General features: G+C 34.6%; 1 protein-coding gene across 1 annotated transcript in view; it reads left to right on the forward strand.

Moving 5' to 3' along the window:
• The window catches only part of SPAG16 (sperm associated antigen 16), a 943,524-nt gene that overhangs the window by 25,988 nt on the left and 893,147 nt on the right, over positions 1-24,389 (forward strand). The window contains exons 6-7 of the mRNA XM_064587011.1: positions 11,506-11,613; positions 20,625-20,742. Coding sequence (XP_064443081.1) covers positions 11,506-11,613; positions 20,625-20,742 — 226 coding nt within the window. The remainder of the gene's footprint in view (positions 1-11,505; positions 11,614-20,624; positions 20,743-24,389) is intronic.

Below are 24,389 nucleotides of genomic sequence, written 5' to 3' on the forward strand. Positions count from 1 at the left end.
CTACCAAACATTAAAAAAAAAATGACAATCTTTATCAAAATCTTAATAATAATGCAATAGAGGCCAGTACTATCCTGATACCAAAGCAAGATAAAAACAAAAAAGTCTAGTTTGTCCAATATAAATATTGCTACTCCAGCTTTCTTTTGACATCCATTTGCATGATAAATGTTTCTCCACCCCCTCACTTTCAATCTGCAGGGGTCTTTAGGTATAAGAACATAGGGAAAAGTATTTATTTTCTCAAAAATGAGCTTTAATTCATGGCTCTAGATTGCTACCTGACTACTTTTTTAAATAATTTTTTATTTGAGTATAGTTGACACACACTGTTGTATTATTTTCATGTGTGCAACATAGTGATTCAACTTCTCTTATGCTGTGCTCACCACAAATGTGGCTATCATCTGTCACCATGCATCACTATTACAGTATCATTGACTGTATTCCCTATGTTGTGCCTTTTATTCCTATGACTTATTCATTCCATAACTGGAAGTCTGTATCTCCCACTTTCACCCATTTTGTCAATCCACCCCACCGCCCTTACCTCTGGCAACCATCAATTTGTTCTCTGTATTTATAGGTCTAATTCTGATTCTTGTTTCTTTATTACTTTGTTTTGTGTTTTAGATTCCACAGATGAGTGACATCCTATGGTGTTTGTCTTTCTCTGAGCAATTTCACTTGGCAGAATACCTTTTAGGTCCATCCATGCTGTTCCAGCTCATCCTCTCTTATGGCTGTGTAATATTCCTGTGTGTGTGTGTGTGTGTGTGTGTGTGTGTGAGATCTTCCTTATCCATTCATCTGTTGATGGACACTTAGGTTGCTTCCATATCTTGGCTATTGTAAATAATGCTGCAGTAAACTAGGGGTGTGTTTATCTTTTTGAATTAGTGTTTTCATTTTCTTTGGGTAAATACTCAATAGTGGAATTAGTGGATCATGTGGTATTTCAATTTTTTATTTTTTTGAGATTCCTCCGTACTGTTTTCCACAGTGGCTGTACCAATTTACATTTCTCCCAATACTGTATGAGAGTTGCTTTTTTCCTACATCCTTGCCAACACTTGTTATTTCTTTTGTTTTTCATACTAGCATTCTGACAGGTGTAAGATGATATCTCATTGTGATTTTGATTTGTATTTACCTGATGAATAGTGATGTAGAGCATCTTTTCACATGTCCATTCATATGTCTTCTTGGGAAAAAGTCTATTCAGGTTCTCTGCTCATTTTTAAATTGGTGTTGAGTTGTATAAGTTCTTCATATATTTTGGATATTAACCCCCTATTGGATATATCATTTGCAAATATCTTCTCCAGTTCTGTAGATTGCCTTTTTGTTTTGTTGATGATTTCCTTCACTGTGCAAAAGCTTTTTATTTTGATGTAGTGTTAATAGTTGTTTTTTTTTAAGATTTTATTTATTTGAGAGAGAGAGAGTGAGCATGAGCAGGGGGAGAGGGGCAGAGAGAGAGGGAGAGGGAGAGGCAGACTCCCTGCTGAGCAGGGAGCCCAATGCAGGGCTCCATCTCAGGACCATGAGATCATGACCTGAGTTGAAGGCAGATGCTTAACCGGCTGAACCACCCAGGCACCCCTCAATAGTTTATTTTGATATAGTCCCAATTGTCATTTTAAATGGAGAGATCTAGAATTTAAGCAACCTGCTGCTACACATTTACAGAATTGTTGGTTGAATGAAGACTAGAAGGCATCACTTGGGGTTATCATATCTTTTACAGTTAAGACATTATTTCATAAACCTTGTTTTATTGGGTAGTTGACATGCCACAATATTCACCTCAGTCTGAGGTCCACAAAGGCTACTATGAGTTTCATTAATTAAGAACTTGTTTGCTTGGGTGCCTGGGTGGCTCAGATGGTTAAGCATCTGCCTTTGGCTCAGGTCGTGGTCCCAGAGTCCTGGGATCGAGTCCTGCATCGGGCTTCCTGCTCCTTGGGAGCCTGCTTCTCCCTCTGCCTCTCTCTCTCTCTATGTCTCTCATGAAAAAAAAAAAAAATCTTAAAAAAAAAAAAGAACTTGTTTGCTTGATCTTGTTTTGTATCTTGACCTAGTGCTTTATGTCTTCCCGTAATGTAGACATTGAAAATATTCTCATTTGGATGGCTTACTCCTAAAAGCCTCATTGTACTTGTACGTTAACATCCTGCAGTCTGGCGTCCACCCCACCTATTCCACTCAATTGTGCATCCTATTCCACTCAATTATGCATCTTATTTCATTCCTTTTTTCCTTCAGCTTCTGTGACAGCATGCTGTTCTACCTCTTCTTCTAACTCATTGACAGCTTTTTTTTTTTCTTACCTCTGCACTGTTAACACTCTAGAGAGTTAGAAGGCTGTGCTGTCCAATAAGATAGCCACTAGCTACATGTGGATGTTGACAGATATAACGTGTGATGGCAAACTCTAGGAAGAAAAGTAACATGGTAAAGGAGACAGAGATAAATGGGGTGCAGTTTTATATAGGGTGGTGAGGGAAGTCCTGTCTGATTATCTGAAGAAACTGAGGGAGGCCATGTATAAACGTGGGAAAAGGAAATTCCAGGCAGAGGTAAAAGGAAGTAGTGGTGGGCACAGCTTGGCTTGTTAGGGGGCTAGTAAGGAGACCATAGTGACTGGAACCAGGGGATAAATGGTAGAGTCCTTTGTTAGAACTTTGCTTTTTTTTCCCTCTGAGTGGGATGTGAGGCTAATGGATAATTTTGAAGAAAAGCCTAGTGTGAGCTTGTTTTTGTTGGAAAATAGACTGGATGGAGGGACATGATGGAAATATGGAATACATTATATCCTGCTTAACATTCTTGTAGGTTGACTTATCTGGTTACAGCATAATAATGCAGTCAAACAAACTTTTTATGGAACAGTTAGGTTCTTGAAAGGTCAATATCTACTGTTATCAAACTCAGCATTACTAACCCCAGTCAAACTTTAATTTAGAACAGATATTGATATCAGGTATTATGGAGAAAGCAACACAATTACATGATACTCTACCCTTTACTAGATATAATAATATAATTATCACTCAGTTTCCTCATATGTAAGTGGGATGGTATTATCTGTCCTTGAGGGGAATCATTTTAAAGTGTTTAGCACAATGTCTGTCACATGGTGAGTGCTCAATAAAGATTAAACCAGAATTCTGTATTATAACACCCTGTTTTCCTTTCGTAACATTCACTAGTTTATGGTTATATAAGTTTATATTTTGTTTCCTTATTAATATTCTCTATACTCCTATGAACCTGATGAAGGCAACAATTGTGCTTGACTTACCTATCATAGGATAATGAACATAATACCTGGTATACAATATAGTAAGTAGGTAGAATAGCATCATCATCATTATCTTTGTCAACCTTATTATTAGCAATAGCAGCAACACTGAATAAACATCAAAAGTAGTATTTTTTCCAGAAGACATGTACATAGCAATTTATTATTTACATATATTAACCTAATTCTGAAAAAATATCAAGGATTAGAGGTGATCACAGGGGCCTATCAGTTTTAACATATTTCTGCCATTCTTAATTCATCTCTACCCCACCCATACCCTACTCTACATACACTTAGTATAATGCATTATTTTTTATACTTTTTTTTAAGTTATAATTTACATAAATTGAGATGTTCGAGTCTTAGTTACATAATTTTGACAAACAGATAAAGTCTTGTCACTTCCATACCCTTCTTAATGTAGAACATTTCTGTCTATCCAGAGATTTCCATGTCCCTTCTTAGGTATCCCTGCCCCTGCAATCAGTGTTCTGATATATCAATGTTCTGATATTTGATCAGTTTACCTGTTTAAGAACTTCATAAATGGAATCACAGAACGTATGTTTCTTTGTGTTTTGACATTTTACATTCAGCATAAACTCTATAAAATACATCTGCGATTTTTGAATTTATCAGTAATTTGTTCCTCTTTATTGCTATATAGTATTCTGTTTATACTGAATAGTGTATAGTGTATGTCACATTTTGTTTATTATTTTTCTATTGGATTATTTTCAACTGTGGTACCTAATCAATAATACTGCTATGAAGATTTGTGTACAAGTCTTCTTGTGGGAATGTGCCTTCTTTCTTTTGGTTAAAAACTTAGGAGTGGAATTATTGGACCAAAGGGTAAGTGTGTATTTATAAGAAATTGACAGTCCATTTTCCAACATTTTGTTGGGTCATTTTACATGCTCAATATCAGTCTATGAGAGTTCTAGTTGTTCTACATTGTAACCAACATTGAGTATTGTTAGTGGTTTTCATTTTAGCCATTTTAGTAATTGTATAGTAGCAGCTTGTTGTGGCTTTGATATGTATTTTCTAATACCTAATGATATTGAACGTGTGTGTGTGTGTGGGTGTGTACTTATTGACTGTTCATCTCTCTTACTTTCTGTGTAAGTCCTGCCCATTTTTGGTTAGACTGTTTGTCTGATTGTTGAATTGTAAGAGTTCTTTACGTATTATGGATATAAATCTTTTGTCAGAACATTGTGAATATTTTCTCCCAGTTATGGCTTCACTCTTAAGTTTCTTTATGGTGTCTTTGGGTGAGCAGAAGTATTAAATTTTGATGAAGTCTAATTTATTTTTTTTAATAGTATTGCTTTTGATATTTTGTCTGAGATACTATTGCCTACTCCCAGGTCTCAGAGATATTAGTCTGTGTTCTCTTCGAAAACCTTTAAAGATTAAGAATTTTTATTTCAGCCTATAACTATCTTTCATTTTTGTATATAGTGTAAGGTAGGAGCTAAAGATTAGTTTTCTTCTCTAAAGGAATATCCAATTGTTCTAGCACCATTCTTAAAAAAAATTTCATCCATCATTGAATTTCTTTGGAATTTTTATTGAAAATCATTTGACTCTATAATTGTGGGTCTGTTTCTAGACTCTTATTTTGTTCCATTAATCTGTTTGTCTTTATTCTAGTACCACACTCTTGATTACTGTAGCTTTAGGTAATTTCTTGAAGTCAGGTAGCATTAGTCCTATAGCATTGTTGTTCTTTGAAGATAGTTTGGCTATTCTGGGTCCTTTGTATTTCCATATAAATTTTAGAGTCACTTTGTCAATTTCTATAGAAAGGTGGGGGGATTGAGGTTGAATTGAATTTATAACATGATTTGGGAAGAATATTTGTGGTGTGTGTGTGTGTGTGTGTGTACAGCTGTGTTTACATATACATATATATTTTTAAGGATTGATGTATTCATAAATTTTAGTCTTCTCTGGTATATCCCTCCATTTATTTAGATTATCCTTAATTTAATACTGTATATTTATGAAGGAGTTTGAAATTTATGCCTTTGCATCTAATTATCTAATATATATATTTTGTTGTTATTTTGTGAGCTCCATATAATGGGTGTATCTTGTGCTCAACATAACCCCAGGGCCTACCTCTGACAAGTAGGAGGGGCTTAAGTGAATGTGTGCTGTTAACATTTTGGCTTTTTGTTAAGCTTTTAATATTTTTTTAGAGTAATTAATTGATAATTTTGCCCCTTTTATACCATTCCTTTGGAGTAGGCATCATTTTCCCTTCATAATGGAATTTTTAACAACTTTCCATAAAGTTAAGTCTTGCCTCATTTAGAGTATTGCTGTCCTTAGCTGGGCTTCTACATTAAAGAAATATAATGCAGACCAGAAAAGTTTTATTGAGTGTACTGAAGGTTTGACAGAAAATAAAAACTGACTGGGATTGCTAATTAGAAGATTAAAATGTACTATTTTAAAAATAATGAAATACTCTTTTTAAATCTTCTGCCAGAAAATATGAACCTAAAGAAACTAAAATTAAAAAGCAATTAATATTAAGAAAAATTAGGTGCTTTACTAAGCAGCCCTAAACTTCACTTACAAAATTCGCTTCTATAGAAGGTCAAAGAGTATCCAGCTTTTCCAGAGACCCATTTAATTTAATGACTTTCAGAAACAAACACTGTGGAAATAAAGATAATAATGAGGCCTATAAAATTTTATGGTTTAGTGTTTAGGTAATTGCTTGTTAAATTAAGAAGGTATTTTTTTCTAGACATGGGTATACCCCTTTCTTTTTTGGTTAAGTATATAATGAAAGTTTTCCTTGAATATGATTGAACCCATTTTGGCTATCCAACAATTATTCCAGTATTAATATTAGTGCGTTAAATGAATTCATTTATAACCAGTTGAAAACAATGACATAATTGGTTATTATTAATACTGTTACCAGAAGTTACTTTGATTTTTGTTTGTGCATGAGAAAAATACATGACAAAGATGGCCTACTTTGGTGCAAATAAACAAGAAAATGTTTGTATGCTTCCTTTTACCAAATTATAACAAAATAACCCAATAAATCTATAATTCAGTGGTCACTTAAAATAGTTAAAACTTTACAGTTAACAAAATTATTTTACTGGGGGCATTCATTTAAAAATAATTTTTAAGAGCACACTATTAAATCAGATTCATAATTTGAAACATGGAGTTTTTGGGACAGTGCTTTTATAATATGATAAAAATATGAGTATTCTAATATTTCATACTTTAATTGTAGATTTTGGTATGTTGGTTTCCTGAAGTGGGGAAATTAGTCATTCTGCCATCTCATTAAGAAAAAGCAGTAAGAAATATGTTCTTTATGATAAATCTAAATAGAATGCTTCATTGAATAACTTTTACTTCATTGTACTTAAATAGAATTTCTGGTGTCTTAGTAGAAGATTTATTTTTAAATCACAAAAGTGCTGTATTAATCAGAAAATATTGTATAGTTTAAAATATTAATTGCTTATAAGAATATTATAAATTTTATTTTTTAGTGCAATTTTTATTTTCTTTTTATTAAGCAGATGGACAGCAGGAAGGTCATAACAGAAACATCACCATGAAATGAATCTAAATTGTTTTACTGAGTAGACTTCATTTGTGCAAATAGAAAGCAAGTCCCTGAAAACCAATTTAATGGTCAGAAAACTTTAAGGTCTAATACTTCAATCAATTCCTATGCTTTCTTTCCTGGGATAAGTACAAATAGGCCTATAAATGTATATTTAAAAAGGGAGCTGATGCAATGCTGCACATTTGTAGTTCTGCTTAAGAAACTTTTTATTTTTTTAAGTTTTTTTTAACCTATTACGGGTTTACATTTCAGATAAGAGAAATAAAACATTAGCTCATTTATATAACTCATCAAGCTGTTGAAAGTAAGACAGCTTTAGTAGACTCAAAACAGATGTTCATAGGAGCACCTGGGTGGCTCAGTTGGTTAAGCGACTGCCTTCGGCTCAGGTCATGATCCTGGAGTCCCCGGATCGAGTCCCACATCATGCTCCCTGCTCAGCAGGGAGTCTGCTTCTCCCTCTTCCCTACCCCCTCTCATGTGCTCTCTCTCTCTCTTTCTCTCTCTCAAATAAATAAAATCTTTAAAAAAAACCAGATGTTCATAAAAGTTTAAATCTTTTATAAAGTTTTACAGTGTTACTAATAAGCATGTATCCTGATACTTTTTATCCATTAGAGGATATTTATCTACTGGCATGCCCTCTATTTTAGGTAAATAAATCAAGCTGTTAGAGAAATTGAATATATCTGTTCTGCTATACTAATTAGTAATAGTGATGTGATGATAACAGTAACATTGAGTATTTTTATGTACAAGAAGATATGTAAACCACTTTACAAATGAATGAGAATTCCTGTGGTATTCTTGTGTTTTCACAACAAAATATCAACTCAGCCTTTTATCTTTTTAAATCACTCTACTTAAACCCTGTCCTCCCTCTTCACTCACTATTCATTAGGTAAATGGTGGCAGAGGGATTCCCTCACTTTTCATCCATCTTCATTCACGGTGAGGGTTAAAACCTGGACAGAATACGTTGTTTGTTCATCTCCTAATTGACATATTCCTCAGTCAGCCATTTCTTGTTCCTTCAAAGTTGTTGGCATGGAAATGAAGTTGAGGGTTAGATTGTGGGAGTAGCCTGTGACGCCTGTGACACATTGTTTATTTACTTGTGATAAAAACTACAACATTGGCAGTAAAATAAAGGACATGTTCAGAAAAAGGTCATGTTAAAAAATGGGAGAGGTTTGAGGATATGAGGAGAAGGGAAGAAAGAAACTTGGAAGAATGGATGAGACACTTTCACCATATGCCACATGGGACTTGATCTTGCAGAAGTCTCACTGATCATAATATGCCCCGTCAGGGGCCTGAAAACCTAACCTCATCCTGCTTCTTTGGCAGCATTCCAGTCTCTGCTCCTCAGGGATTGCTTTGACGTAGCTCTTCATGCAGAAATATATATTTTTTGCACTTATTTTATGTGAATCTGTATTTTGAAATCCTGTGATACCTCTGATTTATTCCATTGTGACCTCTTATGAGATGTAAGCACCTGAATTCAGTGCACCCATTTTTCAGAACATGGGAATCTCAATGCAGTAGCACTTTGTCAGTTAACTAAGACTGTTACATAGCTACTTTTTCATTATAATTATATTTTACATTATTATATTGAAACTAACATAATTCCTATTAATTTTTTACCGACTGGGCTTAGAAAGAATACCCTTGTTTGCTTTCTATCAGGGGTTTGCAGAAGGTATATCCAGTTAAAGAATGCTTCTGTGTTACAACACTGATACTAAAGAAACTTTCTTATCAAGTTACCAATTATTCTACTAATATGATCTACAGGTGGTACATATTTCTCATATGCATTACCAGAATAAAATCTGGGTTTCCCAGAACATATATGCTTTCTTTTTCACAATTATCAGAACTAAGTAACCCAATACATTGTCTTTTAACCATATATTCAAGCAGATTCAGAATTAAATTTTGTAAGTCTTCTCCTTTATTTGTAATTATTTTGAATTATCCTGTTTTAAATATGCATTTCAATTTTGTAAACAAATTCATTTTGAAAGTAGATGGATTATACATTATTTTGGCAACATATATTTAATTTCCTTTTACTTAAATGGAGTGTGAATGAATATTTTTGAGCTATAGGTGGTGTCCCATTCATTTCCCAATGCCATATGCACTATTGCTTAGAATCCTTCAATGTGAATTATAATGGAATCTTTGTTTTTTTAAATTATCTTTAGAATTGTTCAATACTGGATTTGAACTGATTACATTTTTTCAGAAAGGAATAAGGAATGATTTTTAAAATGTTTTTATTTTATTTTATTTAAATTCCAGTCAGCTAACATACAGTGTAATATTAGTTTTCAAGTATACAATGTAATGATTCAGCACTTCCATACAACATCCAGTGCTCATCACGACAAACACATTCCTTAATTCCCATCACCTATTTAACCCATTCCCTCACCCACCTCCTGTCTGGTAACCATCTGTTTGATTTCTATAGTTAAGAGTCTCTCTTTTTTTCCCCCCCTTTCCTTCTTTGTTTTATTTCTTAGAATCAACATATGAGTGAAATCATATGGTATTTTGTCTTTGGCTATTTCACCTAGCATAATATTCTCTAGCTCCATCCATGTTGTTGCAAATGGCAAGATTTCATTTTTTTTTAGGGCTGAGTAATACTCCATCACATGTATATACACCACATCGTCTATATCCATTCATCAATAAATGGATGTTTGGGCTGTTTCTATAATTTGACTATTGTAGATAATGCTTCTATAAACATCACGGCACATGTATCCCTTTAAATTCGTGTTTTTGTATTCTTTGGGTAGATACCTAATAGCGCAATTGATGGATTGTAGGATAGTTCTGTTTTTAACTTTTTGAGGAACCTCCATATTGTTTTACAGAGTGGCTTCATCATTTTACATTCCCACCATCAGTACAAGAGGGTTCCCCTTTCTTCATATCCTTGCCAACACCTGTTGTTTCTTATGTTGTTGATTTTAGCCATTCTGACAGGTGTGAGGTGATATCTCATTGTAGTTTTAATTCACATTGCCCTGATGATCAGTGATGTTGAGAATCTTTTCATGTGTCTGTTGGCCATCTGTGTGTCTTCTTTGAAAAAATGTCTATTCATGTCTTCTGCCCAAATATTAAATGGATTATTTGTTCCTTAGGTGTTGAGTTGTATAAGTTCTCTATATATTTTGGATACTAACCATTTATCAGATATGTCATTTGCAAATATCTTCTCCCATTCTGTATGTAGGTTGCCTTTTAGTTTTGTTGATTGTTTCCTTCACTGTGCAGAAGCTTTTTATTTTGATGAAGTCCCAATAGTTTATTTTTGCTTTTGTTTCCCTTGCCTCAGGAGACATACCTAGAAAAAAGTTGCTATGGCTGATGTCAAAGAGGTTACTGCCTGTGTTCTCCTCTAGGATTTTTATGGTTTCAGGTCTCACATTTAACTCTTTCATCCATTTTGAGTTTATTTTTGTGTATGGTGTAAGAAAGTGGTCCAATTTCATTCTTTAGCACATTGCTGTCCACTTTTCCCAACACCGTTTGTTAAAGAGACAGTCTCTTTCCCATTAAATATTCTTTCCTGCTTTGTGGAGATTAATTGACCATATAGTTATGGGTTCATTTCTGAGTTTTCTACTCTCTTTCATTGATCTATGTGTCTATTTTCATGCTAGTACCATAGTTTGGATTACAACAGCTTTGTAATTATAAGAAGTCCAGAATTGTGATGCCTATAGCTTTGCTTTTCTTTTTCAAGATTGCTTTGGCTATTTGTTGTCTTTTGTGGTTCCATATAAGTTTTAGGATTGCTTGTTCTAGCTCTGTGACAAATGCTATTGGTATTTTGATGGGGATTGCATTTGATGTGTAGATTGCTTTAGGTAGACATTTTAACAATATTTGTTCTTCCAATCCATGAATGCATGGAATGTCTTCCCATTTCTTTGTGTCATCTTCAATTTCTTTCATCAGTGTTTCATGGTTTTCAGAGTACAGATCTTTCACCTCTTTGGTTAGGTTTATTCCTAGGTATCTTAGGTTTTAGTGCAATTGTAAATGAGATTGATTCCTTAATTTCTTTTTCTTCTGCTTCATTATTGGTGTATAGAAATGTATGTTGATTTTGTATCCTGTGACCTTACTGAATTCATCTTTTGGTTCTAGCAGTTTTTTGTTGAAGTCTTTGGGGTTTTTTGTCTAGAATATCATGTCATCTGCAAATAGTGAAAGTTTGACTTCTTTCCTGCCAATTTAGATGCATTTTACTTCTTTTTGTTTTCTGATTGCTGAGGCCAGGACTTCCAATACTATGTTGAATAAAAGTGGTGAGAGTGGACACCCTGTCTTGTTTCTGACCATATAGAAAAGCTCTCAGTTTTTCCCCAATTTGGTTGATATTAGATGTGGATTTTTCATATATGACCTTTATTATGTTGAAGTATGTTCCCTTTAAACCTACTTTGTTAAGGTTTTTTTTTATCATGAATGGATGTTGTACTTTGTCAAATGCTTTTTTGGAATTAGCAGTGATTTTTTAAATTATTATTTTCAGCAAAGCTAGAGAAGATCTGCTGAAAACGCAAAAAGAACGTGATTTTCACCGAATGCACCATAAACGAATAGTCCAGGAAAAAAACAAATTAATTAATGACCTCAAAGGGTAAGTTGCTAATATTTGTTGATATATTTATTAAAGGGTTATTTAATTAATATTAAGTAACTTGGCTATGGCATAAGGTTTGAGGTAAAATAATAATTCAACATTTACTGAGTCTTTATACTATGCTATGTGTTTGAAATACAAAGATAAGTAAGTTTAGGCCCTTGCTGTCAAGGTTCCCAGGGACTACTAGGATGTGTGATAGGGGAGGAGTTAAACTGAAATATTCTGCATGATGCTATGCCAACCAAGGGTGGTCACCCTAATCTTTAGACTGGGGTATGAGAGGGTTCAGGGACCTATCTCTAGGAATTCTGAAGTATAAGTTAACAGAGGGAGAGGGAGCAGGGTGCTCTGTACAGACATTACATACTGTGCAAAGGCACCAAATCATGAAGGAATATGGCATATTCACCGTATTGTATGCATAGAGAATAAAGTGCAAAAGCTGCTTGACAAGGGTAAGGTGGGGGGGGGCATATGCTGAGTGACCTTAAATTTATGCAAAGGTTTTTAGAAATTATTTTAAAAATATTCAGTTTTATTTTCCCTCCTCCCTTCCTCTCCTACTTCCAAATTAAAGAAAGAAACTCCCCCCCCAAAGTAAAACAAAAATCAAGAAAATAATTTATAATCCTTAATGAAAATTTTCCTTTATTTGCTCTAGGGCAGTGCTATCCAATAGAACTTGCTGTGATGTTATAAATATTCTGTATGTGTACTGTCTAATACAATAGCTACTAAGTCACATGTGCTGTTAAGCACTGGCCATGTGACTAGCACAACTAAGGGATTTGACTTCTAATTTTGTTTGTTTATTTATTTATTTAAAATTTTATTTATTTGACAGGAAAAGAGAGAGAGCACAAGTAGGAGGAATGGCAGGCAGAGAGGGAGAAGCAGGCTCCCTGCTGAGCAGAGAGCCTAACATGGGGCTCGATCCCAAGACCCTGGGATCATGACCTGAGCAGAAGGCAAACACTTAACCGACTGTGCCACCCAGGCGCCCCATTTCTAATTTTATTTAATTTTAATTAAGTTTAAATTTAAATAGCCACATTTAGCTACAGCTACTGTATGGGACAACACAGTTTAGGGATGGTAATGACAGTTTCTGTTTTTTGTAGGTGGTCATGGTTATTGTGGCTATTGTGATTTCTAAATCATAGGCTGTCCCATGAAGCTTCAGAATCAATGTACTTAAACTTAATAAATTGTAGAAACTAGAGTTTTCCTTACTTTTCTTAAGCGTCTGTAGGAATAAAGCACCATTTTAAGAGGAAGATTGCATTAACTTAAAAAAAGGGCCTTGAGAATGTTTGTTCTTTGACTTTAACCAACTCTTTTGGTCTAATATTCTGGTTTGAATTTTTGGTTCATAAAATTGGTCTTAGTCTGGAGAAATTCAGAAAAAGTGTTCAAAATGATTTGTTCCCTTTTTAACTTAAACAGTAACTGAGAAGTAGAACAGTATAATGGAAGGAGCTTGGATTTTGGTGTCAAGTAAACATTGGAAGCCTGGCTTCACCACTTACGTTTAAGATGTCCATTGTGTTTTGTCTCTTACCCTTAACAGTGTTGATAATATATTTTGGATTAATATGTATAAATACTTGATACTGTACATGGAACATAATAAATGGTATTTTTTTGCATATATCATAACATTGAAAGTATATGTTGAATATATACTACTTTATCTAGATTTCCCTTTTGCATTTTTATACAGGTCTTTTCAGAACTGTATATTGTATTTTGTTTTAAAAGTACATTCTTTAAGTTGGGAATTATTCTACACTCAGGACAATATAGGAGCCTGTGGCTCCTATTGGTCATGTAGAAGTCCTTTAAAGGTAGCTAAGCTTTTTCTTGTCCAAAGATAAATAATTGTTGTGTCTTCATTAGGGTGAGCCACCCATTTATCCAGAGGAAAAGCCCAAAGGTATTTTAATAGTTTGTATGTGTATGCACACACACATACAATAAGTGAGTTTGAATCACAGCTCATTCTTTCACAGGTTTGACTCTATTCCCACTATCTGTGCTAATTCAAACAGGTTTCAGTACTTCAGTTACTTGGGTACATAACAGTTTAAGAGCACCTTTGTATCTAGTTGTGGCAGCTGAAATATGATTGTTCACTGTTGCTGCTTGGATATTCTACTCTTTGGTAAATTGTTTGAGTTTTTTAAATTGTTTTTTCTTGAGTCTCTAGCCCATGTTTAAAAATATATCATACTTGTTAAATTTCCTAGTATGTTTAAAGAGAATACTATTGTAATTCATCTCATATAAAAATTCAGCATTTTCAGATTATACTTTTTGTAATCTTCAGGGGCCCTGATGAAGAAATCCATATTACACTGTAATATAATTAACATTTGTGTATTCAGTTAGCCTTTATTTCCACATTTAATCATTAAGAATAATGTCTCCATTTAATCATTGGGATGAATCACTAGTGTGTGTTTTCTAAGGACCTAAGACAAAATTTCAATGATACCCTCAGTCACAAAAAAACTAGAGATGAAGTTAATCACTAGTGAACACCTTGTCTGATTGTTGTACTATTGCATAATAAATCAACTGTAAGGAAGAATGTTTTCCATGCCAGGCTAAATTAGAGTCTAAGTTCTCTATGTTAATATTTTACCCAAATATTTCAGTTACATATCTATATTCCTTTCACTGTAAATCACAAAACGTCAGTCTTAATTTTTTTCTGTAAATTGTTTAACTAAGTAGATAATTAGTTGATTTTACCTATCAGCTTTATAGGAGTTATCACTTAACATGAGTTTCTTATGAATTTACTTATTTTCAGAATTATCAATATCAAAAGTTAGAACTTATAAGCAGATGAATTATGAGCTACCTATGGAACTTACAAAACAGACACACTCTTTCAGACTGACTAAACAGAAGGTTTTTGTTTGTTTCAAGTTTTTATTTAAATTCTAGTTAGTTAACATATAGTGTAATATTGGTTTCAGGAGTAGAATTTAGTGATTCATCACTTACATATAACAGCCAGCGCTCATCACAAGTACCTTCCTTAATACCCATCATCCATTTAGCCCAACCCCCTCCCACCTCCCCTCCAGCAAATGTCAGTTTGTTCTCTATAGGTAAGAGTCTCTTATGGTTTGCCTCCATCTCTCTCTCTTTTTTTTTCCCCTTCCCCTATGTTCATCTGTTTTGTTTCTTAAATTCCACATATGAGTGAACTCCTATGGCATTTGTCCTTCTCTGACTTATTTTGCTTAGCATAATACACTCCAGCTCCATCCATGTTGTTGCAAATGGCAAGATTTCATTCTTTTTGATGGGTGAGTAATATTCCTATGTGTGTATGTATACACATCTTCTTTATCCATTCATTAGTCGATGGTCATTTGGGCTCTTTCCATAATTTGGCTATTGTTGATAGTGCTGCTATAAACATCAGGGTGCATGTGCCCCTTAGAATCAGTATTTTTGTATCCTTTAGGTAAATACTAGTAGTGTAATTGCTAGGTCATAGGGTAGTTCTATCTTTAACTTTTTGAGGAACCTCCATACTGTTTTCCAGAGTGGCTGCACCAGTTTGCATTCCGACCAACAGGGTAAGAGGATTCATGTTTCTCTGCATCCTTACCAACAGAAGGGTTTTTTGAATGTTGTTTCCTTTTTATATTCTAGGGGTATTCTACATGATGCTAATTCTTGGGATAAAGGATTATCAACTCATATCCCATGAATGAGTTAGATGCTAAAGTTAGTAATACAGGAAAAATTGTTCCATCAATAATAACAATCCTTGCATTTGTCTACAAATTACAGCACACACTGTTTTGTGTATATAACTCTGTAGCTGAATATGTGTTTATAAATATATAATATTCATGGAAGTGTGTAGTATACAGCAAAGTGTATATATAGCACATTAAGTGGAATGGGGGATAGAACTGTACATACTACTTACATTTTTATTTTATTACTCTCTCATGCTTTGCTGAATATGGTTGAATTTTAATACATACTATATATATATATTAAATGTATATGTAACTTAACTTTAGTGCTTAGGTTTTATTGCTTTCAACAATGAGGTATAATAATACATTATGTTAAGATAAATATGACTTACAAATCAATGACTTTTATAAATACTTTCATGAAAGTATTGTGCAAAACAAGGACTCCTTTTATTTTTTTAAAGATTTTATTCATTTATTTGAGAGAGAGCACACAAGTCGGGGTGGGGGAAGGAAAAGGACAAGCAGACTCCCTGCTCAGCATAGAGCCTGACTTGGAGCTCCATCCCAGGATGCCAAGATCATGACCTGAGTGGAAGTCAGACTGAACCACCCACGTGCTCTCTTATTTTTTTAATAGAAAAACATTTAACATTATTTTGGGGCTCTTCTGCTTGCATCCATGTCAGAGTAACTGGTATAGAACTAGCTTTCCAACTGGCAATAGATGAGCTCTTCAACTGTAATGAACTACAAAACTGAATAAAATTTTTGGCAGCTGTTTTTTTTTAGATGTTGGAAAATTGGCAGAGTAGGACTGTGATGCCTAAGAGAAGGGAACCATTCAAAGTGAGCGGCATGATCACCTCAGATTTTGGTCCAGAAGTACTTATTCTGACAATAGTGTGGCAAAGTAGAACACAGTCAGAACACAGTTATCTTGATTAACTGATGAGGCAGGGCTGCCGAGGGAGCTGGAATTTGCAGGATTGGATACACAAAAGGTGGGAGGTGAATGAAAGAAATATAAGAAATATTTGTAGTAGTTCCCTTTAATCTTTGACCAAAGACTAAGTTTTGGAATAGTGAGAGAATGATGCCTACAAAGAACAGCTGCTGGGAAACTATGAGTTAAATGGAGATTCCAGAGTTTGCAGATGTAGGAATTCTGACCAGCTACAGTGGAGGAACCTGACTAAAAACTCTGGGCATTCAGTTAGGACCCTTGATAAGCCTGGGTGGCTCAGTCTGTTAAGGGTCTGCCTTCAGCTCAGGTCATGATTCCAGAGTCCCGGGATCCAGCCTCCCACGTCAGGCTCCCTGCTCAGTGGGAAGTCTGCTTCTCCCTCTGTCCCACCCCGTTCATGCTCTCTCTCTCACTCTCTCTCTCAAATAAATAAATAAAATCTTTAAAAAAAGACCCTTGATAAACCATCTCATAGGAGCAGAGCTATTCTAGCCCTAGAGAAGGAACTACTTTAAACTTGCCTTAATAAAAGATTAAAAGTAAGCTTTGAAAAGTTCAAATTTCCCATCAGTAAATTAACTGTCTGCCAGAACAAAACTCTTTAAAGGAAGAGAACAAAGTTCAGATAAATATATGTCCAACATATGATAAAATATATAACATATATAGAAGCAGGAAAATGTGTCCCATACATATCCAGGAAAAAATAGAAACAGACCCAGAAATGACCGAAATAACAGAACTAGTAGATGAAGTCTTTAAAACAGCTCTTATGAAATGTTCAGAATTTTAAAGAAAATAATGAATATAGTGAGTGGACAGTTGGGAAATAGCAGAAGTGAAATGGAAACTATAAACAAAGAACCAAATGGAAGTTCTCAAAATGGAAAACATATTTGCAACAAAAAAATTCACTAAGAAAGGAAGCTGAAAAGAGTTAACAGAGCTTCAGAGAAAAAAAGACTAAAAAAATAAACAGAATTGTGCCTGTGAGGCAATTTCAAGTAGTCTATCCTATGTCAGAAGAAGACACTGGAGTGACTTTCTCAACTTTGATAGCTTACTCCAGCTGCTTCATATATCAGTTAAAATTATTTATTCAAGGAATCTGGGAGTGTTCATTGGGTGGGTACATGGACCAAATAAGCCCACTTTGAACCAGACCTTAGCCATGATGCTACTTATTCTCTGGCCTCTGTAAATCCCCTTTCTAACATAGGGGCTGTGATGTCACTCTGGGTTTGTGGATATTAATAATAACTTCTTAAAATATCCTTTCCCAGTACATCGTCACACAAGTAAATAGCTATAGGTAATTTTGTGGAAGAACGGGGACTGTCATCACAGTGTATAATTGCTGTGGTGTTATGGAGTTCCTTTTCTACTCTTTGTCACTAGGGCAGCTCAAGGTTTTTTCACTTTTCTGAGTGTTAGCTATCACTTTTTCCAGATTTCTGAGAGTCACCTCAGCAGTGACTTTGTTACATCCACTGGAGTACTTGTTTCAGTACTTGCAAAATCCAGTGTCTTAAGCAAATTATTGTTTATCCAGTCTTAGGTTATAGCCCTTTTAGCATATCAAAATCCAGTCTCTGGTGCTTTTTTGGTTCCTGTTAATATATGATTAATTCTTACAGCAGTTTGGATGTATATAGTCTCCTTTCTCCCTTACCAAACCATTAGCTTGGCAGTTAGGAGAGGAGGAAGTAGGGCCAACTTCAGGAAGGCATTTACCTTCTGGGGAAGATACCTCTACTGCAGTTCGCAGCACAGCTGAAGTGTTAGCTCTCTCTAGGGAAGGAGAGCCACCTCTGCATGCCCACTGGGCCTAAGGAGAAGGGATACAGAAACAACATCCTCAGTGTCATCCTGAGAATTAGAGAAAAAGAGGCCATTTCAATAAGATAAAAAAGAGTCAGTTTATCAGGAAGTCATAATATGCATGGCTCTAATGTAAGAGCTTCAAAAGTATATGAAGCAAAATCTGATAAAACATAAAAATAGATATTTCCACAGTTACAATCGGAGATTTTAACATTCCTCTTTTAGCAATTATTAGAAAAAAAGGCAAGAAGTCTCTTAAGTCTATAGAATAAGGCATCAATTAATTGAGTGTAATTGACATTTCTTGAATTCTACTTTGGACTTTTCATGTGCACAAAATAGATCATATGCTCACCCATTCAGAGAATCGATGTCATACAAAATATGTCTCTGACCACAACCAAATTAAATTAAGTCAATGACAAAAAGCTCTCTGGAAAATTCCCAAATATTTGGAAATTAAGTAACATCGTTCTAAACAGTCCATGAGTCAGAAAAGGAAGTGAGAAAGTATTTTGATCTGAATGGCTGAAGATGAAGCATATTAAAAAGAGTGGGATGCAGCTAAAGCAGTGGTTAAGGAGGTAAAACTGATAGTTTTATTTTTTTAATTTTTTTAAATTGATAGTTTTAAATGCTTAGAGAAGAAAATTTTATACTAATAATCTAATCTTGTACCTTAGATGCTAAAAAAAAATGCAGAGAAAGAAAAAGAAATGAAATAATAAAAAGATCAGAAACCAATAAACTAGCAAAGGGATAAACAAAAATAAACAAATACATAAAAATAAACAAAATCATGTTGGTTGTTTGAAAATATAATAAAACTGATAAAGTTGATAATAAAATTGAAAAGACTACATAGACTAATCACCAAATGTTGGTCAGAGAGGTAGAGTAACCAAGGCTGTCATATATTGCTGTTGGAAGTAGAAGTTAAAACCCAGCAATTCAACTCCTAGGTATTTTTTCTAAGAGAAAGAGAACCAAAAAATATCTTATATGACTTCGCATAAGAATGTTCATAGCAACCTTAATTTATAATGGCCTCAAGCTAAAATCAGTTCTTCATCAGCAGAATATTGAATAAACACATGGTAGAATATACATACAAAGGAATACAACTCACAATAAAAAGAAATGAATTACTGGTATGCACAGCAGCCTAGAAGAATCTAAAATTATGCTGAGTGAAAGAAGTCAGTTTCTGGCCTCATGGAATGAATTTGGAAGTTTTCCTTCCTTTTTTATTTTTTGTAATAGTTTGAGAAGAATAGGTATTAACTTTTCTTTAAATGTTTGGTAGAATTCACCTATGAAGCCATCTGGTCCTGGGCTTTTGTTTTTTGGGAGTTTTTTGATTACTGATTCAGTTTCTTTGCTGGTTATCAGTATATTCAAATTTTCTATTTCTGGGGTGCCTGGGTGGCTCAGTCATTAAGTGTCTGCCTTCAGCTCAGGTCATGATCCCAGGGTCCTGGGATCGAGCCCCACAACAGGCTCCCTGCTTAGCGGGAAGCCTGCTTCTCCCTCTCCCACTCCCCCTGCTTGTGTTCCCTCTCTCGCTGTCAAATAAATAAATAAAAATCTTAAAAAAAATTTTTTTTTTTCTATTTGTTCATGATTCAGTTTTCATAGTTGATATGTTTTTAGGAATTTATCTGTTTCTTCCAGGTTATCCAATTTGTTGGCATATACTTTTTCATAATCTCTTATAATTGTTTGTATTCCTGTGATGTTGGTTGTTAGTTACATAAGAGAACATATTCTATGATTCCAAATATATGAAGTTCTAGAATCTCCTGAAGGCATTAGAAATGCTCTATATTTTGATAACAATGTGGACTACCTGGGCATGCATATTTCTTAAAACTCTAAACTGTAACATTTAAACTCTGTATATTTTACAACAGGTAAACTACACTTAAGTAAAAAAGGTAAAAAAAGGAATTTTGAGGGCATTTTCAAATAAAACAGTATCTTAAAGGTGCTTACATCATATGTTGAGTTGAATTATTCCTCCTATGAGATAATGAAATATTTTTATACTTAATTTTCCTAATATAAGTTAATTAGACTTGTTTTCAAGACCATCCTTTAGTTTATTTTGATGTTTAATCTTCCATTGTTTGCAGTCCTTGTCTTTTTGACAATTGTTTCTCAAATGATTAAAGAAACTGCAAGTTTTTCTCTCAGTGAATAACAATCTTCTGAATACATGTTTGAATACAGCAAAACTGTTGGTAGGAAATAGAAAACTAGTTAACTCAAAAGAAATCTGACTTCCTCGTTCCTACCATGTTTAGAGAAGTAGCATACCAAGTAATATTTCTGGCAATTCTTGGCTTGTTATGTTAGCCTTTATATGGTTATTCATTTTTTATTTGACTGCAAAAAATGAGAGGAAGAAAAAGGTTTAGATGTTAGATGGAAATCACTGATTTAACTCAATTACCCTTTAAGATGCCCTTTATTTTTCATAGGTTAAAGTTACATTATGCATCATATGAACCGACAATGAGGGTGTTACATGAGAAGCACCAGGCTTTACTGAAGCAGAAAATGCTGACCTCTCTGGAAAGAGATAGAGCAGTTGGGCAGGTAAAGAGGCCATCAAAGCCACCTCAAAATGATTTTTAACCATTTATTTTTTAATAATATAAGTAGAAATATTGGTTTTATTTCTGAGATAAATTTAAAAAGGTTTTCGACAATTATGTTGTAAAAGATTCATTTGGAAATAGTCATAAAAATTATTTTGTTCATTTTAAACCTATAAAGATTATTATTAAACTAAACATTTAATTAAAACATAAATTTATAGGAGATATAAAGTATAGTTAGAGGAAAAAACTCAGCCATTGTAGTCAAACGTGGGTTTATTTATTTATTTTTAAAGATTTTATTTATTTATTTACTTGTCAGAGAGAGAGAGAGAGCACAAGCAGGGGGAGCAGCAGGCAGAGGGAGAACTGTGGGATCTGACCTGATCCGAAGGCAGATGCTTAACCGACTGAGCCACCCAGGTGTCCCCAAACTTGGGTTTAAATGCTAACTTTGACACCTATAAACATGGACCTTAAACACTTTGAACTCAGATTTCTCATATATAAAGTATAGCCGCAATGACCTGCCTTTTTAAAATATTGTTGTGAAACTTATATGAGGTAATGAAAAAAAACTCCCTGGAATTTACCTCCAAATGAATATTTGACACCCTTGCTTTTGGATTTAATTTCATTCATTCTACTGTTAACACCCTTTTCCATTCTTCCTGGGGGTTTTTGCATAGGCATAGGAACTTCTGGTATAGAATTCAAGAAAGGTAAAACAAAATGTTTATGGACCACTTAAAAAATATGTAAGTGTATTAGAAAATATAAAAGTGCAACTATGCTTAACATTCTTTTATTGTTTTCTATAGATTTTCATTTTTGGCCAAACTTTCAGAAACTACAATAGCTTGCATGATGGTTATATTCTTCCTTGAATAATTTTATTGTTAAGACATGCTTTAATCAAGTTGTATTTTGGTCTGTTTTTGAGTGTAATTCTTAGCTTCTTAAATGCAAAACATTACTTGTGTCTCCATGCTTCTTTGTGTTTGAATTTTAATTTTGTATTCTTGAATGTCTGAATTGTATTATTGGTAATACTGCATAAAATGAGTTTAATAATAATTTACATTTTTATGGCATTATATGTCAAACCTTCAGAATTTCATCTTGCTCCTTTTCATCTAACCCCTCTCCCTAGCATCCCAACAAAAGGCACAACTCTTGGAGTACTTCAAGCTATATTTAGTTTGCTTCTACTTCTTATCCTGCCACAGGCCGTGCTTAGACTTTTGCTTACTTACTTACTCTCTTTATTCCCTGGTCTCATGCTTATCTAACTATTATCCTTCTCCAGGGAGGAATCCATCTGTGATATGACCATATATTCCCAAAAGATCACGTATACTTTGACACCTCTGACAGACCACTCAGACTAAGTTTCACTGTTCAAGGATACTAGAGTCTTCCAGGAATCCATGCTGGCTAGGGCTTATACTCCTCTCTCAATTGTTGAGTTCTATATCTGCAACCTGTCCTACACTTATCTTATGTGTAATTAGGGCTAAGTTATCTTCCTGAAAAGGCCATCAATTCCCTATCTTTTTTAAAAATTTAATTTAATTTAATTATGTTATGTTAGTCACCATTCAGTACATCATTAGTTTTTGATATAGGGTTCCATGATTCATTTTTTTCATATAACACCCAGTGCTCTGTGCAATACGTGCCCTCATTAATACCCATCACTGGGTTAACCCATCCCCCCACCCCCCTCCCCTCTAAAACCCTCAGTTTGTTTCTCAGAGTCCATAGTCTCTCATGGTTCATCTCCCTCTCCGATTCCACCCCCCTTCATTTTTCCCTTCCTTCTCCTAATGTCCTCCATGCATTTCTTATGTTCCACAAATAAGTGAAACCATATGATAATTGACTTTCTCTGCTTGACTTATTTCACTTAGCATAATCTCCTCCAGTCCCATCCATGTTGATGTAAAAGTTGGGTATTCATCCTTTCTGATGGCTGAGTAGTATTCCAATGTAATATGGACCACATCTTCTTTATCCATTCATCTGTTGAAGGGTATCTCAGCTCTTTCCAGAGTTTGGCTATTGCAGACATTGCTGCTATGAACATTGGGGTGCATATGGCCCTTCTTTTCACTACATCTGTGTCTTTGGGGTAAATACCCAGGAGTGCAATTGCTGGGTCATAGGGTGCCTCTATTTTTAATTTTTTGAGGCACCTCCACACTGTTTTCCAAAGTGGCTGTACCAATTTGCATTCCCACCAACAGTGTAAGAGGGTTCCCCTTTCTCCACAACCTCTCCAACATTCGTTGTTTCTTGCCTTGTTAATTTTTGCCATTCTAACTGGTGTAAGGTTGCATCTCAATGTGTTTTTTTTTTTAAAGATTTTATTTATTTATTTGACAGAGAGAGAGATAGCGAGAGCAGGAACACAAGCAGGGGGAGTGGGAGAGTGAGAAGCAGGCTTCCTGCCGAGCAGGGAGCCCGAAGTGGGACTCGATCCCAGGACCCTGGGATCATGACCTGAGCCGAAGGCAGACGCTTAACGACTGAGCCACCCAGGCGCCCTCAATGTGGTTTTGATTTGGAATTCCCTGATGGCTAATGATGATGAACATTTTTTCATGTGTCTGTTCGCCATTTGTATGTCTTCTTTTGAGAAGTGTCTGTTCATGTCTTCTGCCCATTTTTTGACTTATTTGATTTTGGGGTGTTGAGTTTTAGAAGTTCTTTATATATCTAGGAACTACAGATCACTCATGAAAGAAATTGAAGGAGACACAAAAAGATGGAAAAATATTCCATGCTCATGGATCGGAAGAATAAACATTGTTAAAATGTCTATGCTGCCCAGAGCAATCTATACCTTCAACGCAATCCTAATCAAAATTCCAATGACATTTTTTAAAGTGCCGGAACAAACAATCCTAAAATTTGTATGGAATCAGAAAAGACCCTGAATCGCCAAGGAAATGTTGAAATAGAAAAACAAAGCTGGGGGCATCATGTTGCCTGATTTCAAGCTATATTACAAAGCTGTGATCACCAAGACAGCATGGTACTGGCACAAAAACAGACATATAGACCAATGGAACAGAATAGAGAATCCAGATATGGACCCTCAACTCTTTGGTCAAATAGTCTTGGACAAAGCAGGAAAAAATATACAATGGAAAAAGACAGTGTCTTCAATAAATGGTGCTGGGAAAATTGGACAGCTATATACAGAAGAATGAAACTCGACCATTCTCTAACACCATACACAAAGATAAACTCAAAATGGATGAAAGACCTCAATGTGAGACAGGAGTCATCAAAATCCTAGAGGAGAACATAGGCAGTAACCTCTTTGACATTGCCCACAGCAACTTCTTTCAAGATACATCTCCAAAGGCAAGTGAAACAAAAGAGAAAATGAACTTTTGGGACTTCATTAAGATAAAAGCTTCTGCACAGCAAAGGAAACCATCAACAAAACAAAGAGGCAACCCACAGAATGGGAGAAGATATTTGCAAATGACGCTACAGACAAAGGGCTGATATCCAAGATATATAAAGAACTTCTCAATTCCCCTATCTTTAATTTAAGTTGAATTTCTGAGGTTAGATCAAAAGCCATTTTGGGAACATATTTAGGTCACATATACTCTGGGTTTTAGATTG

The sequence above is a fragment of the Mirounga angustirostris genome, unplaced genomic scaffold, assembly GCF_029215605.1.
Source record: "Mirounga angustirostris isolate CCGP_5_RB_7025 unplaced genomic scaffold, mMirAng1.0.hap1 SCAF_3, whole genome shotgun sequence".
In the NCBI taxonomy this organism is placed as follows: domain Eukaryota; kingdom Metazoa; phylum Chordata; class Mammalia; order Carnivora; family Phocidae; genus Mirounga; species Mirounga angustirostris.